We start from the raw sequence: 20,903 nt of genomic DNA, 5'->3' as shown, positions 1-20,903 counted from the left end.
GTTTTCTTCATTGTGGTGCCTCTGCCTCATTAGAAAATTTAATTGATCGCAAATCAATCGAAACGCCTTAATATATATTCAATTTTATAGAATAATTTTGCATAGTTTGCAAAAATACAACGTTTTTATTCACAGCGGGCAATTATATTTATTTGGGCTGATATCAATGCAACACTTATTAATTAGCACTTCGTTAATAATTTTGTGTAAAACATATTTTATGATCAAATTTTGTGTTCAATCTTAGCTAGAAAGAAGCTAACGATATAAAAAATTGTCGAAATGATGTAATGATATTTTCGGGGGGGGGGGGGAAGATAAGAGTATGGAAGAAAAAAAATTTTCCCTGTTGTATTTTTCGAGTTTCATGACTGCGGATACTCAAAATTGTGAAAATAAAAAAAAATAGAATTAAAAATACTAGTTTTGAGGGGGGGAACCAGTGACACATGTTTTTCCTTGAGGGCCTTGCAACAAAACAAATGATTTTCAGTGCGATAGGGGAAGAGGGATCCTCCAAATTCCTATAATTTACAGTTGCAGCTGGAAGCTTTCGTTCTGGAACTACAGGAAGGTTTTTCATCTTCCCCCATTCTATGACATTTAGACTGAAAAATTTGAATAATATATTCCACAATGTGTGGTGAAATAAACCAATTAATTATTTGTGGAAATGCTCTGAGAAATGAAAGGGTAATAATGAATATATTCTCATGGCCCAGCGGTTGACAAACACTGCTCTAGATCACTCTTTTGGTCATTCACATTCTTGCCCATACTCTAAGCTGCTCTTTTGCTCATTCATGTGCTTGCAAACTCACTGACCCAGTCCCTTACTGTCTGGGCAGAGGTGGATTTATTGAGGTTGAGAAACAAATTTCGCCACCCCTTCTCCCATTCTACTAACTTTCTTGGCCACTTATTCCTCAAATTTGCAGCCCTCTGAACTTGCCACCCTGGACTATAGCCTCCCCTTTAAATACACCACTGCATAAGTTAATGAACTTTGTTCACTTATTTAAAACAAAAAAAAAAATAAAAAGTCATTCATACTTCATAAAAAAATGACTGGTACTAGTAATTGACATATTTGTCCATGCCCGAGTGTGACTCAAAAAGGCTTTAAAATTTTGAGCTAAACTAGTTAAGCTCATGAATATAAGATTATTAGTGTATGTTACTAGCATTTTATTCAGTTTCTTAGAAACATTGGGAAATGCAAAATAATAATTTTCTGGATAAGCAAACATCATATATATATATATATATTACTTTCAAATATGAGTTTACTGAACTGTCCATTGTATTCAGAATCCACTTTGCACTTTTTTTTTTTGCAAATATTTTGACAAACAATAAATAAACATGAATTATATTTGAATATGTTGATGTTTGGAAAAATAAAAAAACTCATATTATGTAGAAATCAAATTTTATTGTCTTGTAGTGCATAAATCAAAAAATGTGGCTCTTGTAATAATCTTGCAAATATTTTTTTATGTTTATCATTATTTTTTTAGCTTGCTTTCAATGAAACTAATTGCTTGAAATGAATGCAATGAAACTTGATTGCTTTCAATGAAACTAATTTCTTTGAATGATTACTTCTTCCTTCAGAGATTATATCAGGCAAAGGATTACTTACTCTTCCATATTACTTGAATACATATACAAACATTTTAACACAAAAAAAACTTCGATAAAATAAGTTCATCATACCTACTTGGTGGAAAAATAATTAAATAATGGTCATGTATTTACTAATCAACATAGTTTATATATACATAGTAATGAATATGCATCAGTGGCATGAAGTCATGCAACTTCAGCATTTCTGACTAGAGCTATTACGTGCACTTTTTGTTTCATCAAAATAAACATGGTCTAGCCCAGAGCTGGACTAACACCAGGTCATCATGGCGACTAAAAAATCTGTACTGGCACTTGAAATTTTCTAAATGTGGTTGCAAAATACCATGCTTGGCCCCTAAGAAGTTGGGCTGGAGGATAAATATTTTTTTCAATTTGCCAAGCCATGGTCCAGCCTACTCATAACTAAATTGTATACAGTGATACTTGATATAACAATATTTTTTTCAAATGTGGCTTGGAATTCTAATTTTTTGCGGTGAATGTCAACACCAGCATAGATTTCGTGCCGCAAAATGACAATGTTGTCTCTCGATCATGATCTGATAATCCCTTTACAACAATATTTTTCTTGGTCCCCAGAGTATCATTATATCAAAATTTCACTGAATAATAAAGCATAGATAATATAACCATATGAAACTTTAACAACAGAACAATATCAACCACTTGTTATTTTCAAATGTCTAAGACATGGATAGCATTTTGTTTTCAACATGCAGTGAGATTTGTCTCATTTTAAAAACTTACATCATGTCTTATTTAATTGTCAAGGAAACTTTCTGAACATGCATTACAATTTCCAAAACCAGATTAAATATCACATAGTTGAGATGAGGTAAGGGAGTAACTGTGGAGGGAAGAACATAATATTACATCAAAAACAAGGAGCAAGCATTGCTGTGGAAGGAAAAAAAATGCTGTGAAATTTTGTTTTTTAAACCTGGGGTCTGTTGAATTGAGGGTTTACTGTATTTCAGTAGCAGTCAAAAGATTAATTTATTCTTAAATTTACAATGCAAATATCTGGGACAGTCACATTATCGAAATTAACTAAACATGCTAATTGAAAACAAATATAAATAAAAGAAGATTTATAACAAAATTTAAGATAAATAATTTGTTCACACAATATAACTAAAAAACTTTTTTTTGCTGAATTTGTTATTTGTGTGTGCTGTCATAAGCACATCGGTCACATAACTTATCAAGCTTGCATAAAAACACACAATTGTCATTTTATTTTGGCTACAAACAGAGCTATTTGTCTTTCTACTTCATCTCTTATTTGCTTATCTGTTGCATGGGGATGTGCTTGCACAAACTTGGCGATTGCTAGTATAGCTTCATTCTGAAATAAATTGAATGATCAATCAAACATGAGAACAAACACTAATAAAATGAAATAATAATCAGTTAACTCTAAAAATATGTGTGTTAAAAGTTAAAAGCAAACATCTGTACACCTTGAATCATTCTAAATTTTCAGTGCAAAGCAACATTTTAAACTCCTTGTGGGTGTCATAGTTAAAAATTTCATCTTTGTGATGAAGTTTGTATTGCTTCTGTATTGTGCAAAGCTAAGTTCAGCCAATGACGAAATACAGAAACAATGGTCTGTAAAAATCACAGCAAGTGAGCTGTTGATGAGAAGAGTTCAAATGTGTAACAGAAACAATAATTTTTAACAATCATCATTTCAGATACCTGATGAAAAACAAAATTACCTTGAGCTTTGCGAATCATAGGGCTACCATTGGTTCTCACTGCTTTGAACATTGTACATAATATTTATATACTTCACAATTCATTACAAGCAATTGTTTTAACCTTGTTTTTACACTGCTGGGTCAAAATTAAAAAAAAAAGTTGCTATATCCAATACTTTGCAAGCATTATATCTAAATTTGGGTGGTGGTCAGTTATCGGGATGACTTTTGGCATGCTTCTTCAAATTAGCATAATTTGAAGTGCTTTTAAATGTACTCTGGCATTCCTATTTCTGCTTGTGATTTAAACTCTCAATCCACATACAGGGGTTCGACAAAATAATGTGAACACCTGTGCAAAAAACAACACTCGAGGGAACCTGTCGTATACGCTCGCCCTCTAGTGTGGAAGAGTTCCACTTAGTGGGCGATAATGTGCACACATCAGTCTAGTCGTAGCAGTGATAGCGTTCAGATGCAATGTATATTGGGGCGTTAAAACTTCGTTATGACTGACCTCACAGATTTCGAAAGAGGCATGATTATTGGAGCCCGTCTTGCCAGAGCCACAGTAATGAAAACGGCCACCCTTGTTGGTGTCAGGAAAAGTACTGTGTCGATAGTAATGACAGCCTATAGCAAACAGAGAAAGACATCATCTACCAAGCATAACAGTGGCCAAAAGTCGAAGATGGCTGATAGACCCAGAAGGGTTTTGAAGCGGATTGTGGCCAGAAAGCACAAGATAACAGCATCCCAGATAATATCTCAGATGAACACACATCTACAGGAAGGTGTATCGACAAAAACTATTTGCTGCGAACTGCATGCAGCAAACATACAAGGTAGAGTGACTATTCCAAAATCATTGGTGACACCAGGCAATGCCTTGAAACGTCGAACATGGTGTCACGAACATAAGAATTGGACACAACAACAATGTTAGAATGTCATCTGGTCAGACATTATTCCAGATTAACGGACGTGTTTACGTTTGGAGAATGCCAGCACAATCTTATGATGGTGACTGTCTCCTTTCTACTGTTAAGCATGGAGGGGGATCAGTGATGCTGTGGGGCGTCATGTCTCACCATGGTATCAGCCCACTTGTTGTCCTGAATGGGCAGGTTAAAGCAGTGGTTCTCAACCGGGGGCCCTAGGATATTCCAGGGGGGACCACGGATGAAAATCTTGCAAAAGGGGAGCCACGGCTACTGATACGGGGGCCACGAAAAAATTTGTGACATTAAGTTTTTTTAGTCACTCTGACTAAAAAAATTTAATTTCATACAAAATGCATAAAATATCTTTTTCGTAATTTTTCCCCATTCAAGTAACATTAACATGAGGAAGAAGGAAATAAAAAAAAGTGGTTCATGTAATCTCAGTGGTTTTACGACTTGGGGGTGACAGTAGGCCCTGACACAAACTATACAAGAGGTTTAAGCAAAATGGAATAATTGTAAAGACAGAAGATTGCGTGTTCAGACTTTTCATTCAAAGAGGGCTGCCATAAAGAAAACAGACAAAGATTTGTTGACCATTCATTGACATTCTTTTGAGTGCTGGTAGTAAATGTAATCCAAGAAGTAGATGGGTGGAAAAATGTAAGCTTGTAAAAAAGCCCATCGTTTTCATGCAATTACAGACGGATAGCCATCTAGTTTAGCACAAAGCTATCTTCAGCCAGCACTGAGTGGTCTGATGAGGAATATATTTATAAAAATCGAATAGAGAATGATTGCTCTGGGGTATTTTTTTATGAATTTTGAAAGGGGGTGCCAATCCATTGCCTCTGCTGAAAAGAAATAAAGTCGAATTCAGTTATAACGAACTCCAAGAAATCAAATCATACATGGGGAAAAATACCCACGAAATTTAAAATTTTTTAAAACTACATTGCTGTGATAATGTATTGGGACAGTGGCGGCTTAAGCGAGGGTGCAAGGGGTGCGGTGCACTCGGGCGGCAGGTTGTAAGGGGCGGCAGCGTAGCCTTTACTTAAGACAACAAAATTTAACACAGTAAAAATTCACGACATCACGCTTTTGAGTCCTACTATACCTCGACAACGGAAACGTTGAGAAAATAGACAAGACCTCTGATCGTAATACCAGAAAGCTATCTGGGCGGCTCGAGACAAAATATGTACCCGTGTGGGACTTATTTTTTGCACCTCCTACCTATTGCTCCCTCCATAGCCCCTACCTCCTGCGTCAGGGAATCTTTCGTGGGGCCCATGCCCGATTTTCCACGGGGGCCCTTCTACAGTTAATTTATAGAGTGAAAAAATAAAAGTTATAAGGATTTAGTTCCGTGCCTCAAGCTGGAGCCCTGTCAGCCCTACCCTTAGAAGGTCATGCCCCTCCCTCACAATTTATCCAAACAATTCTTAACAAAACATTTTTTCGGCCCTTCATTTCCGATTTTGCGCCCCTCCAGAGCCGACAGTTTGGTTTTTTTTGGCAAATTGAATTTTTTTTTACCCATTCACCCCGGATTTAGCATCCTCTTAAGCGGTGCCCTGTGTGGCCGCAATGGGTCGCGTGGCCAAGTGCCACCCCTGTACTCTATTACAAGGGCCATTTTGGTTCCCTCACCCATGGCCCCTGCAAGAGCCCGGGATAATTCTCATACTTTTTTGGCCTTTTCAGGCTTTAAATCAACTATAGAAGGGGCTGTGAGAAATCTGACTGGGAGGGGGCCTGCGAAAGATCCCAGCCTAGGGGCCCATACCCTCACTCAGAATTTGATCCACAATAGTCAAATGAAGGCAAAGGAAAATTTTAGTTTTTCACTTGTCCGGCCCTGGAATACCAGAAACACCTTTGAAAAAATTTTCGTAATAAAAATTACCCCATTGAATATCATTTTTACAGGATAAGTGATGATGGCTCACAAAAATAAGTGCTCTTTCAAGGATTAAGTTATCTGGCATTTATTAAGAATGGTAAAATAATTCTAGAACAAAAAATGTTCGACTTCAAAACGTATGGACACGCACATTTTGCACGGTAAACAATTATGTGCGGCTTTCTTCTGAAAAAAAATCAGGTATATTTCCAGGTGCCCTTCACCGAATCCCTATCAGACTCCTGGCAGGGTCGCCAGTAGGGGCGGTACATGAGGCTTTGCACCCGGGCGGCAGGTAAGCTCGAGCTACCCCTGTATTGGGACTTCGTCCAAGATTGACACCACATCTTTAAAGTTTTTTTAATCGTTACTGTAATGCTTCCTTTTAACTGCCCTACTAATTTTATCCTATCCTGCAAGAACAATGTTGTGGACATCAAAAAAAAATTTCTAAAAAGGCGTATGACTACATTTAAAGCAATTTAAATCCGTTTATTAGAGATTCGCTGCATCTGCTGATTTCTACAAAAAGTCCAATAAATTCTCACGTTAAGTCTTCACTTTGAAATGTCCATAACCCGCTCAATGCGCCTCTTTGTATCTGTCAACCTAAAATTTGTAGTTTTTAGTGTTGATATTACGCATGCAAAACCAATTCAGCGATGCGTTTTCACAATCTGCAAAAACTGCTTGGATTTGATAGTTGGAAATGATGTCTAAATGCCAAAGATTTAGAGTTCGAATAAAAATGAAAATGTCAAATAATTGAAATTGTGCTTTGTATAAATGAAATATTTGTCGTAAGTGAAATTTTGTCGTAAAACAGAGTGAGGCACGAATCCCCTTGCACACAAGTGGAATTTCAAGGCATTTAAGCACAACCGAGCTAGTCTTGGCCATTTTTCTTTTTCTCCCCACCCTTTCTTCCTTTTGTTTCCTTCCTAAATTTATAAAAGTAAAAAGGACATAATCATTATAAAAAGGACTATTTTCAGATCAAATTGCCGAAGTTCCATTACTTTACTGCAAAAATGTCAGATTTTTTGGGGGGAAATATAGTCAAACCCAAAGCGTATTAAAGACCCTTTATTAATACGCTTTCGTCAAACCCCATTAGACCGGAATTCCAAGAGACCCGAGAAATCACTTCGTAATAACGAAATTTCGTTACAAAGGAATTCCAGATTTTTATATTGTTCCTATGTAAACCTATCCGAGGGATTAAAAACGTTTTTGTTAAAACTATATTTTTCCCGTTGTAATGGTATTTGTTACAATGAGAGTTGACTGTATTTCGTCTCAAGCTATTTTTTTACGTGTATTTGGAGGCTGCATGGGTAACAGGGCGTATGGCACTTTACTGGTGAGCCATTAATCTTAGAGACATACCCAACTAGAAAAAGTATCCAAATCACGTGTCAAACTCAGATATGTCATTCATGTTGTAAGGGGTTGTATAGCTATAAAATAAAAAAAAAACAACTCTTTATACCGTCTCCGTGTGCCAAAGAACCCAATTAAGAAGTTGTTGCTCTGTCTTTCCCGATGCCAAATAAAATAATTTCACGTTTCTAAGTGTAATATTCACCGAGATATGTGAATTCAAAAAGTTGAAGAAATTTGGGAAAAAACAGCATTCAATGCGGGTAAAATGGGTTCCCCTCATTTAATGCTGTTTTTTTCCAACTTTCTTGGAATATCTCAGTGAAAATTTAAACTTAGACACGTTGAATTTTTTTGTCGGAGACCAGGAAACAACTTTCCAATTGGGTTTTGGGGCACAGGGTATCCACATAAAAAGTTAACATTTTTATTTTAATAACTCTGTAACCCCTGGCAACATGAATCAAATATCTGAGTACTACACATTATTCGGGTACTTTTCCAACTGGGAGTATGCCTCTTGGACCAATGGTTCGCCAGCAAAATGCCATATGCCCCGTTACCTATGCGCCCTGTATATGAAATATAGTACGGACTGTTATGTGAAATATTGTGTTGTATTTAAGCCAACACGCACGTTGCTTCGTTCGCCTGCGAGAGAGCGGTCACATTATGAACCAAAAAGCCACTTGAAGGAAGCTTGTCATTCAATGAAATATCAGATTTTCACTGTATCGAAATTGAAGTCAACAAACTGATAATTTTCGTATTTGAAAATCTGATTATTTATGTTTTCCGATGGGCTTGAAATCCTGATAATGAATCATTATTAGGTTCACACGAACAGTTTTGTCACTGCGTACGATTTCTCTGGAATGAATGGTTCAAACAAATATTTAAAAAAATTTTCACGCGCATTTTAGTTTTTTTTTAAAATTCATAGTAGGGCTACAACATGAACCTATATCCGTGATACATGTATTATTGTTGAAAACGATGTGGAAGGTTGAACTTTCAATTGTGATTCATTTGTGTGGCTACTCCCTCACTACTACATTTATCCGCACAAAGAGAATAAAATTAATAAAACTGCTTGCTACCACTTTTTGCGATTTTTATCATTATAAGAATGCATATTTTGGATGCTACAACTGGCATTTCTCAATGAAACCATAATCTTTTACGCACAAAAAAAAAACTAATTTGGAAAAAATACAAATTTCATCATCCAGTACAGTAACTTGATGACATTGTGCCGTCTTCAAGCACAGAGTTTACATTGATTAAAAATATTTTTTTTTAATTTGACTGACACAACCCATAAAACATACAAATCAAACTGAGAAAAACACAAAACAATAAACTTCACAAAAAGTAACATTACGATGATACAGACCCTTTGTGACCCCAAGGGATTTATTCTATTTTTACTGTATTCTATTATGTTTATTTTGCTTTTTCGTTATTTTCATAAATTAAAAATTAATCAAATTAAATTCACAAATATTTATACTTCTGACAATTTTTGAATAACTATCTTCTAATGAGAAAACGGGGGGGGGGGGGGGGGAGAGAAAGGAAGGGGGAGTAGAAAATTATTCATGTTCGCAAGGGGGCCACAGGAATGAGAAATGGTTGAAAGGGGGCCATGGACAAAAAAAGGTTGAGAACCACTGGGTTAAAGCATCGATTTATGTCAGTATTCTGGCCAACCATCTTCATTCAATGGTGCAATATTAGTTCCCTGATTCTCGACCTGTGTTTCAAGATGTAATTCGCCCGTTCACACTGCTGGAATTGTCGGAGACTGGCTTGATGAACACGATAATGAAGTGCAACACCTCGTGTGGTCCACTCAGTTCCTTGATCTTAATATAATTGAATCTTCGTGGGGTATTTTGGAGGCCAAACTGTGCAGTAGGTTTCCACCTCCAAAGACACGTTCTGAATTAGTGACCTTTTTACAGGAGGAGTGGCTATGTATCCCCGTGACTGTGGTGCATGACTTGTATTTGTTCCATCCCATGACGGATACAAGCTGTAATTACTGCAAAAGGAGGGCCAACAGCCTATTAATAAATATTTTGTCTCATTTGACAGGTGTTCTCATTTGACAGTTATTTTGTCCAACCCCTGTAGGCTTGACTAATTTTTCCATTTTGGCTGTCATCTGGGTAACTGACCACATTATTACAAGTGAGCTGGATTGTATAGGTCTGTATGGAAAATTGAAGGCCAATTGTGGGAGAAACATTATAGTTTATGTCCATCAAACAATTCAAACTGCAATTGTAAATCTTTAAAAACATGGATTCTTTCAAATAAATAGCCTATGTATATTTTAAGAAAATATGTAAATTTTGCACAATTAATTATATAGTTTTCTGTTATTTAAGTTAAGGTAAAATATTTGGACTTGCACATGTGATAAATTAATATTTCAGGTTCTATTTCTTAAAGAAAAAAAGATATTTTCAGAAAGCATATATCTACAATAGATGCTTGCTATAATGACCATGCATTATAGTGACCATTCCATTACAGCACAATTAGTCCCAAATGTTTTCATACAAGGATTATCTTATATTATTTGGTTTTTTTTTACTATAACAACCACCTGATATAATATCCATTTTGGTTGGAATGAGCGTTTTGGGGGAATCGTTATAACAAGCATCGACTATATTAATTCACTACATATTTATTATAGAAACTTAATTGACCAGTCAAACTTGGGTATGAGTGACGTGTATATGCATCATGGCTGATTGCTCTGATGTGGTGTGGGTCTGCAGACAGCTATAGCTGTCATGCACATTTTTGATCTACTTGCCATTTTGCCTATGGGTATGTGTAAACATAATCAGCCCTTTATGTAGTACAAGTAATCTATAAATTTTTGAGTGTTTAATATGCAACAGCGGGTCATAATGGAATGGAAATGCTATTCCCAAATGAATAATTGCAAGAATAATTTTTTAATAAAAAAAGAAGGCCACTTCCCTAACCCCTTTAAATACCCACCATGGTTGCACTTTGAGAGTTTAAATACTCAGATGACTGGTGAATACAAATAAATCACATCATCAGTTACCCTATAATCTTCAGTAGAATCAGTTGATACAAGTTCTTTAAAAAGGCCATTGAAAACTTTTGCTGCTAACACAGCTTCATATAAAAGCTTTGAATCCTCACCCTTGTGAACATATGCTAGTAAGGCAATCTGAAAAAAATCACATCAAAAAATCACTACAGTTAAAAAATAGTTATGCATATAAACATATAATTCACATATTTAAATTTATGGGTAAAATTGAGAACAAATAAACAGTTCAAATTTAATTAATTGTATAATTTGCTTGTTTGAGAATCGACAATTTGTCATTATTTAGTTCGTTGTTTTTTCTGCTTGATTTTAGTTAAGTTTTAATACTTTTTTCGTCATTCTTGCTTGTTTACCAAATACAAATACAACGTCACAACAGGCAAAATGCCCAACGAGGTGGCTGAGAAAAAGATGCCCATAAAAATATGGATGTCATATATTTCAAAAATACAGCAACCCAATTAAAAATGCAATTAACAAAAATTATAAACAATATATACACATGATAAAATATTATACAATGCCCATAAAGAATACTTATGGTTGTCTTATTCTAAGTATGGATAGCTTCTTGATTTACCCCAACATGTGTATAATTACCAGTGTATAATTTGTATAAACCAGTGTATTCCAAAGTGGGCAATATCGCCCCCTGGGAGGGGTGATGGAAAACTCCAAGGTGGTGGTAGAAGCTATAGGTTTAGTATTGGATTCCATTAATTGGAGGCAATTAGAAGAAAAAAAAATTGAAGAAAAGGGGGCGATGTAAAAAAAATTGGGAAACTGGTACAAAGCTTTGAGACACTGAGTAAACTGTAATATTTGGAGAATATGGAATATTAGAGTGCCTTATTAAAAGGCAAATGAAATAGCCACACTAATCTGTTGCTGACGAGCAACATTTTATACACAAAATGATGTATAGACCCATGGATGGCTCAAGCTTACCTGCCGCATGGGTGCAAAGCCTCATATGCCGCCCCTAAAGGCGACTCTAGTGGGAGGCTGGCAAGGCTTCAGTCAGGGGGACCTCTAGATAAACCTGATTTGTTTCAGAAGAAAGCCGCACACCATTATTTACCTTGCAAAATGATCGTGACCATATGTCCTGCTTTTTAAGCAGATTTTTTCGGCTTTTTGATCCAGAATTATTTCCCCGTTCTTAATGCCAGATAACAGGTAATTTAATCCTTAAAACAGCACTTAATTTGGAGAGCCATCATCACTTATCCTATGAAGATAATGTATAACAAGCTTATTTTTATTAAAAAATTTATTTCAAAGGTGTTTCTAGTACTCCAGGGACCGGATAAATGAGAAGCCAAGTTTTTCCTTTGCTTTCGGACCATTCTGGAAAAAATACTGGGTGAGGGAATCAAAATGTATACTTACCCTTCCTATTGCGGCCGCACGGGACGCCACTCAAGAGAGGTGCTAAATCCATGGTGAATATGTGAAAAAATTTCATTGGCCAAAGAAAATTATTTCTGTCCGTTCTGGAGAGGCGCTGAATCCGAGATGAAAGGGCAAAAAAAAAGTTTTTTGTTAGGAATTTTTAGGATAAGGGAGGGGAATTTGTTAGGAATTTTTAGGAGGATGAGGGAGGGGCATGACCCACAAGGGTAGGGCTGACAAGGCTCCAGCCTGGGGGCCCGGGACTTTATCTTTACCATTTTTTTTTCCTGCTATTAATTAACTGTAGAAGAGTCCCCCATTTAAAATCTGGCTTGGGGCTCATGAAAGATTCCAGCCTAGGGGCCCTGAAGCAAGATGTAGGGGCTATGGGGGTGAATAGATAGGAGGCACAAAAATCTGAGAACCCAAATAGAGATTTTGTCTCAAGCTGCCCTGATAACTTACATTCTTGTTTCTAGTATTACAATCGTAAGCCCTGTCTATTTATTCTAAGTTTTCTGAACATCTCCGTTGTTGTGGTATGACTCAAAAGCATGATCCCACATGTGAATTTTCACTGTGTGTAAAATTTTTAAAAATTTTGGAGTCTTAACTAAAGTCTATGCTGCTGCCCCTTACAACCTGCCACCCAGGTGCACTGCACCCCTTGCATCCTTGCTTAAGCCACCCCTGTATAGACTTATATATGTATGAAATATATGGCAACAAAGACAGATTTATGCTTTGCTGCCTGCGAGCTATTCAAATTTTGCCACCCTTCTCTATTCTAATTTAATGTTCTTGACCAGGGCTGCAACTGGGGAGTCTGGTGTTCCAGGTGCTGGACTAGAAGGGACAAAAATTTACCTTTTAACATCTCTTTCAACATTACGGGGGGGGGGGGGGCTCAAAATGTGTGCTTGTCTTGGGTGACCGCCCATCTAGCTCATAGTTTCCCAACTTTTTTGTCCCATCGCCCCCTTCTTCCGAAATTTTTTCTCCCACTGTCCCCCCCCCCGACACAATTTAACCTATAGGATCCTATGTTATACCCGTAGTTTCTACTGCCCCCTGGAACTTTCCATCACCCTAAGGGGGCGTTAATGCCCACGTTGAGAATCACTGATCTAGCTGCTGCCCTGTTCTTGACCACCAATTACTAAAAGTTTTCACCCCTCTTAACTTGCCGTCTTGGGCTATAGCCCGCTTAACCCCCCCCCCCCCCACATAAATTCACCTCTGTTTGGCAATGATTCCATGAGCATGATGAACACTAATCACTAACTTGTTGACTTATTTTCCAATGCCAAGATTTCTGATTTGTGGTTTCGCTGTTGTGCATTTATAATTTGCAAACATATTGCTTTAGAGATTTCTGCAAACCACGTGTACCGCTTTGAATCAGATTAGAAAACATGGTCAGCAGCAGTGTTTGCCAATATACATCTATGCATCATCATGCATCAAAATTCAATTATGCTACTCCAAATTTCGTTAAGGAGTGAAAATATTGCTTCAAATTTTAGGTAATTTTTTTAATATTATTATTTCTCTGTTATTCATAAAAAACATACCCCTATTTTTACAAAACTAATCCTCAAAGTTTCAGAAAAGTTAATTCCAATTATTTTTTCAGGTAAGGGAAAGAGCCAGAGAAATCCGTACCTCTCTCTAATTTACATGAACAGAGCTGCTATCTTGCAAGAGTGTCAGGAAACTCTTCAGAACCATTCAGTTGACTACTCGCAGTGACAAAGTTGCCTTGATCTTTTTATTTACACTTTAATTTTATAAAAATGGTTTTTGTTATAACTTGTTACATTGCGAAATCAACTTTGAACAGTTATATATTTATGCCTTACAGAAAGTTTTTCATCAGTTGGCAATTGATAATTACAGGTTGCTAATTGAATATTGCATTGCAATTGTCTTAGTCATGTAGCTGTGGTCATTTAGTCAGGAGTAGTCCCAACTTTTGCTATAGCTGAATTTCTAAAACTGTCCCATCTGAGTCAGAGATGCCATTGACGCATTATAACGCGTCAAATACCCGGAATTTTGGAAATGGATGCGTAAAAATTTTGTTCACGCATCCTCCGGGACGCATTCTTTCCTAGTTCTTAGAAAAAAAATAGAGAGAAAAACCTCCCCAACTTTTTTCTCTTTACCATGTATCATGATCGCGGGACCTTGAAAAATTGGTTTTACTACTTCGTAAACTGTACTGTATTGATATACACGCGGGTTATTAAAGAATAAGATGAGGGATATCTGGTTGCTTCCCTGAATGAGGGGCCGCGTGTACAGAAGTTTCAAATTTTGAATTTTTTTATTACCTGCAGATTTTCTCCCTTCCAGCTATATACTGGAAATTACGGAACTTTCGAGGCTATCGGCCGGTATTCAAAGACTGTATTAGGCGTTTATATGGCGTAAATTCGTCATGTTCCTACAATATCGTGAATGCACATTATTTTTCAAATCGTAAAGGGTTGGAACGCCCGTTCAAATTGTAAAACCTTCCCGATATCATGGAAAAAAACTGCATCTGTAAAAACTCTACCTTGAATATCCACAGTTTTGTCATCTAGCTGCTATGTGGTAATCAGCGTTTTGCATCGCTAAAATCAGGGGTGTGTAAGCAGAATCGGCTTTTGGAGGAGCACAAGGATCTAATTCTTCACGGATAATATAAAAGAAATTATTTTATTCCAATATTTTAATTCTCTACAAAAATATTTTTAATTTTTGATCTCAGGTGGGGAGAGAGAAAGGAAGAGGCCCCTTATAACCTCTCCCAAATTTTACTTTTGGTGGAAATCCGTGTTTGGAACTTGCTATTGCGCACAATGGTAATTGGCTAAAAATGTGATTTTCTAAAAACTTAAAATTTTGAGTTGGCCATTCCTTTGAAAAAACTCCTGGTTGCCATGGCGATCACACAGACCTACAACACTAATATGCATACATTGAACTTCAAATGCATGCATTACCAGTTTGAAGAATAGATGCAGGGCCGCAACTGGGAGGGAGAGGAACAGGCGGACCTAGTGCCCTGGGCTCTGGATTAGAGGGGGGGGCACCAAATTCAACCTTTATAACTGCTTCTTCCACATTACATGGGTGTGCCAAAATGTGTACTTGCCCCGTTTGAGAAAGTATCTAGTTGTGGTGCTAGATAGAAGGCACCATCTACTGAACACAAAACATGCCAAATGCTGGGCACAAGCACACTTAAGTTTCTCCAACACAAATCTGACAGCTCCCATATTCAGGTGTTATAATATGTGGCAGTTAAATGGCGACAGATCAGAATGGTGGACCATCAGGGAAGGAAAATAAAATAATTTTACCAGGAAAACCAAAGTATGAATAGGGATGAGTGTCTCAGAGAGGAGAGAGAGAATCTAATTTGCTTCAAATTTGATCAGAAGATATTGAAAATGCTAAGATATTTTTAACGAAATGTAAAATCAATCAGAAGGGAATTTATAGATTGATTATTAGTAAATATGTAAATGTGTGCCTTCAACTGTTAATTAAGGTGGATCATGCTTATAACGTTTTTCAAAAAACCGTCATAAAAAAATTATAAATAGGAAAACACTTTAAACAGGAAATCCCAATGAGAATTACTTATTGTTAGGACCACGAAAATAAGTTGTACTAAGTGGAAAAATATTTTAACATTCTAAATGGGAGAAACATTGTAAGCGGGATCAACTGTATATTTGTTTTAGATTTATTACATGTGCGGAATTCCATTCATAAAATTCTCAGCGCTAATGAGCTTCTTCGCAAGCTTTTCCCACTAGTAGACAATGAGAGTAAATGAACCTTTGGATAGAACATGTTTTTAGAAATGAATAACTTGATTCACAGATACCTTCTCTTACCCAGAACATGATCCACCGCTCAGTCTCAACGAGGAAATATAAGCAGGTTATCAAAGACCTGGGGCATACTGGTAGAAAATTCATAGAGATACCAGTGAATTATGGGGAGGGGGGGGCATAAGTTTTTCCAAGATACATTTTTTTTTTAGAGGGACCCACTTTCACTCAAAAAGGACCCAGATTTTTCAAATAACCTGGGTCCCGGGACCCAGGTAAATTAGAGTCCAGTGGCATCTCTGTGAGTATCTTAAATTAATCCCGGGGATGGATTTAGGACACTCATAATGTACTTTTCTTGGGATATACATCTTTTTTCCCTAACGTCTTAGACTCATTTTGATTGATGTATGAAGAGACATCAAGAAAGTTCCAGTCATCCAGCCTTAATGTCTCATAGAGCCAGGACCTCATTCTTGGTGATAGGAAGTCTCCATAAAACATCTCTAAAATCCTCTATGGAAAAGAAAGAAATGATGGAAGAGCGTAAGGAGAAACAAGCCCAATCAAACGCAAAAAAAATATCACCATTAAAGATAAATACAAGCCTGGAACATCAACAACAAAACCTTCCAAAAATAAAACAAAGAAAAATGTCTCTATCAGGCCCACAGCTAGGCCAGGGCAGCCAAGAGTGGAATAGGGCCCCTAAAATTTTTTCCCCCTCATTTAACATAATAGCACTTTCATGAGGGGGCGCTAGAAAAAGTCTACCCCAGGGTCCCAAGAAAGCACGCTACAGCCCTGGTCTCTATTGATATATTAAAACTGGTAAAGTGTTCAAAATAGTTCAAGTGGTACAACAATATGTGTCTATCAACAACAAAACTCAAAAACTTTGTTTGCGATTTCGGATCACTAAATAATTTAGATGTAATTTATTTACTCATAAACTTATTTAACCTACATATAAAAATGTATAAACATGTTTTCATCTCCATAAATTTATTATAAGAGATCTTAACCAGTCAAGTGGTTACGACGGCGTTTGCCGTCGCTGATATACGTAATGATGTTGCCTACGCAGACTTGTTGATTTGCCAACACGCAGACTTTTCTGTCTTTTTCACATAGATATGACAAAATAATTTGTCATACATGTGCTGCCATCCTTCTTCTTTATTATCTCATCACTAGATGGAGTTGACAATTATATTTCAAGGTCTGAGATTATTATTACTATTATCTTTGTCATGTTTTGCAAAGCTGCATCCCCATCGCTTTTGTTTCAATTTCCAACTTCCTTGTGAAGATGCACATCTGTTTTATTACTCATATATCTTTCAGCAAAGTTTCAACTACTATGGTTCCACATAAATCCATCAACAGCATATCTTTTAGTCACAAGACATTATGACCGCCCCTCCCCACTTTTGGGGTGTCATATTATGTCTCGACACATTCGCGCTATAAAAAAAATATTTTAAGATTTCAAACTTCCAAGAAAAGGGAAAAAAAGGGAAAAAGCGTGCGCATCTTCAAAAAAAAGTGGGCATTGCGGGTAACGCTCGGAGAAATTAATTGGACAGTTCACTGGTTAACACTTTTTCAATCAAGTTTCCAATAAAAATAAATGTGTAGATAATAACTAGAAAAGAGTGACGGCTGATGAAAATCCAAAATTTGCATTGTTCTTATTAATTATTGTTATTTTCTTTCTTGGTTAGAAAAAATGGAAGGATATTAATTATAAGCGATTATAAACTAGCTTAGGGAGACGTCCATAATTTCAAAATATCTTTACACACATGATTAACATCACCGAATATTCATTTCCACGGGTTAAAAAAGCCGTTAATCTAGAAATGAAGATTTACAAAATAAAAACAGCAAATTTTCTCCATTATGTCATTTTTATTTGAATGCCGGAGAGAAATGCAGAAAATAAATACAACACCTGCTGAATTAGTTTCCAGCGATCATCTTTTTCGAAAGCCATCTTCAAAAAAGAAACGCAATTTACTCGAGGGAAGTACTATTTTAGCTCGCGACTTCACGAATTGTTTCGATTCGTATTGATCTGGCCGGTCGTAACTACACACCGGTATACATAAACATGAACCATTTTATTGTGCCACTTTAGCCTGCGTGACCCGTATTTTCCGGGACTTTTCCCCCTATTTTCACGCATCGTCTCTTAGATCTGAAAACTTTCTCTTCTTTTCATATCATCCCATCTCCATTCTTTTTGTAGTAAGCTACTACTTTGTTCTTTTTCTCTATATTAATGATTTGTTATATATTAAATGAGGCTTTTCAAGGGCGTAGCGGAGGGGGGGGGGGACTTGGGGTATGGTCTCCCCCCCCCCGAAATGTGAGAAAATGACCGAAAAAAAGGGGAAAAAGATGGCCAAATCTATTGTTCTCTATCATTTTGGTCATCCCTCGAACAAAATTTCTGGCTACGCCCCTGAGGCTTTTCGAATAGACGTCATAATCATCATCTCTCTGTGAGGGACAAACACCAGGTTATTCCCATAGAGATCAATGTTAAAATTGCCGATTTTAGCGTAGAAATCTTAGAGGAGAAATAAGGAACTTATATTTCTTCTCAATGTGGTAGAAATGCGGAAATTTTTATTGGGGTTTTCCGCCACGTCAATAATTTTAAAAATTGGATTGAATTTTTGATATATTGAGTTCACTTAGAGATACGAAGCCCAGAAAATTAAATATAAAATAATGAGCCAGACCCCCCCCCCTCCACTTTTGAGGTAGATATCCATGCAATAACATTGATTTAAACTTTTTCATTTATATCTTCTCAAGCGCGAAAATGAGAATTAATGTCTCCGTATTGTCTTATATTATCCAATTGCATCTCAATCCATATAGTTTAGGAGGTTTTGAAGTTAATTATGTGTGTGCCCATATAAATTACATTGGAGAAATTCCGCAGCTTTAATCAAGCATTTTTTGAAGCGATTTTTTTGGCAGATCGATCAAGTTAAAAAAAATCGAAATATCTAGTTCTTACACAAGGATGACGTCACTCTCCGCTACCATACGAAGGTTTTAACAACTGGCTGTTGCGAAGATATATTTTGGAAAGAGAGAAAATTCAGTGGCCCCTGCGGGGAAGCAAACCCACGTCCTTTCACTTTCCGGGTGAACGCCCTAGACCACTAGAGGCACCGATTCTCTCAATCTTTCCTTGGAGCTCGTGTACACTGAAAGGGACCGTACATGGACGATGTGTAAGTCGCCATCTGGTGGCAGCGTCAGCAGTTGCGAGCTTGGCCTGAGTCTGGTCCGGCCGTCCATGTACGGTCCCTTTCAGTGTACACGAGCTCCAAGGAAAGATTGAGAGAATCGGTGCCTCTGTAGTCTAGGGCGTTCACCCGGAAAGTGAAAGGACGTGCGTTCGATTCCCCGCAGGAGCCGCTGAATTTTCTCTCTTTCCAAAATATATCTTCGCAACAACCAGCTGTTAAAACCTTCGTATATCTAGTTCTCCCATTAAAAATAAAAAAATGATTCATTTCAATGTTTCTTTCATGAGTTGCACAGAAAGTAGCTATATTGGTTACCTTGCATGTCCCTCAAGAAAAAGGGAAATATCACGTGATCCAAAAAGCCTCATTCTCCCAGCCAGGGAATGGTCATCGTGGCCAATAGCCCGGCTTAATTCAATCTCAAACGTTTAATTGGTAACCCTTATGAATATAAGTTTTTTTTCATTTACCTCAGTTGTCCCCCCTTTTCTCTACATCGCTATTTTCCCCAGCTTAGCCACCACCATCTTGATATCAGATGACGATGGTGACGGCTTAGCGATGTGCAAATCATTTTTATGAAGTGAATGATCAAGTGAAATAGGATAGGGAAAAGTGTGAATAATTTTAGAATTCAGTAGAACACTCACAAGAGGGAAGTTGATGGGTATCTAGCCAAGGGCCAGAAAATCCATCTTATTTATAAATTTTTTTGTACATAAATATCAATTTATAAGTAGAAAGGTCTTCGGTCTTAAATGTGGGGCACTGGTCAAGACAGTGGATTAGAAGAAAAACATTGTCAAAAATGGGGTGGATGCGAAAAAGGATCAAGAAACACCGATCTATATTAATTACAACCGAATATACATAGGAATGTCGAATATTATACCATACATTCAACTGACGTATAGATGGTTTGTTCATCCTCTCTTTACAGAAGTTTCGCGAAGTTGTTTTACCCGGGAGCCTCAAGTGCAGAGAAAATGAAATCTGGTTAAAAATTTCAAGAATAAATCATGCAAAATTGGTAGCCAAGTAGACGCATCAGAAAAAATTACTTTGCCCAGGGGCCCACGATGCTCTTAAGACGGCAAGATTATTTCGGATGAATTTGGATTTCCTTGCTGATCTAACAGAAAGAACATTGCAATTGAAGAAACACTCGGAAGCATTGTTATTAGTAATTTGAAATTACAGTCTTCATTTTCATCTATAGGAGCGGCTTAAGGGTGTAAAAGATGCGGTGCACTCGGACGGCAGATTGTAAACGATGGGAGCCTAAGCTTTAGTTTAGACACAAATTCTAAAATAAAAATTTATGCGACACTACGCGCTGTCACTTTTGAATCAACGAAAATGTTGAGAAAACTTGATGGTACTGATAGGTCCTGGGGCTGCAATACCAGAAAGAAGAATGGATTATCACACAGGGTAAGTGTGCATTTTGATTCGGCCATGGCCCCACATCCTGCAGCAGGAATCCGTTGACTGGGATTATTGGTGGACTCCCAGGTCAGATTTTTCATGGGCCTCTCTATAGTAAACTTATAGCGTGGAAAAAAAAGATCGTCTCGGGGCCCCAACCGCTCTACCCAGAAAATTTTCGGGAGCGGTCAAATAAAGAATTTGGTTTCTCTTTGTCCAGGGCTTGGACCGCCAGAACATTCTCATACTTTCCTAGTTTCTGCCCTTCACA

The 20,903-nt window shown here is 37.1% G+C and overlaps 1 protein-coding gene across 1 annotated transcript; it reads right to left on the bottom strand.

Moving 5' to 3' along the window:
• Positions 1 to 1,421: 1,421 nt before the first annotated feature.
• LOC149067590 (uncharacterized) lies at positions 1,422 to 18,197 on the bottom strand. The gene is made up of 3 exons (XM_089252573.1): positions 17,887 to 18,197; positions 10,690 to 10,818; positions 1,422 to 3,001 (listed from the first exon to the last, which is right to left on the bottom strand). The coding sequence occupies exons 1-3, from the start codon at positions 17,926 to 17,928 to the stop codon at positions 2,885 to 2,887; spliced, it is 288 nt and encodes a 95-aa protein (XP_089108699.1). The 5' UTR covers positions 17,929 to 18,197; the 3' UTR covers positions 1,422 to 2,884.
• Between the last annotated feature and the right edge of the window lie 2,706 nt (positions 18,198 to 20,903).

Source organism: Pholcus phalangioides, unplaced genomic scaffold, assembly GCF_987345545.1.
Source record: "Pholcus phalangioides strain wild (caught in Gottingen) unplaced genomic scaffold, Ppha-v1.0 ptg000029l_1, whole genome shotgun sequence".
NCBI lineage: Eukaryota > Metazoa > Arthropoda > Arachnida > Araneae > Pholcidae > Pholcus > Pholcus phalangioides.
Note: the sequence above shows the minus strand (reverse complement) of the source record. Positions and strands in the feature narration are given on the sequence as shown.

Bases quoted from the DNA above. Each gene is read 5' to 3' on its own strand.
- LOC149067590 (XM_089252573.1), bottom strand. From the start codon at position 17,928: ATGGCTTTCGAAAAAGATGATCGCTGGAAACTAATTCAGCAG. The intron at 10,819-17,886 runs GTGTTGTATTTA...GATTTTTTTCAG, and splicing joins GCTGGAAACTAATTCAGCAG to ATTGCCTTACTAGCATATGT. The intron at 3,002-10,689 runs GTAACTGATGAT...AATTTATTTCAG, and splicing joins ATTCTACTGAAGATTATAGG to AATGAAGCTATACTAGCAAT.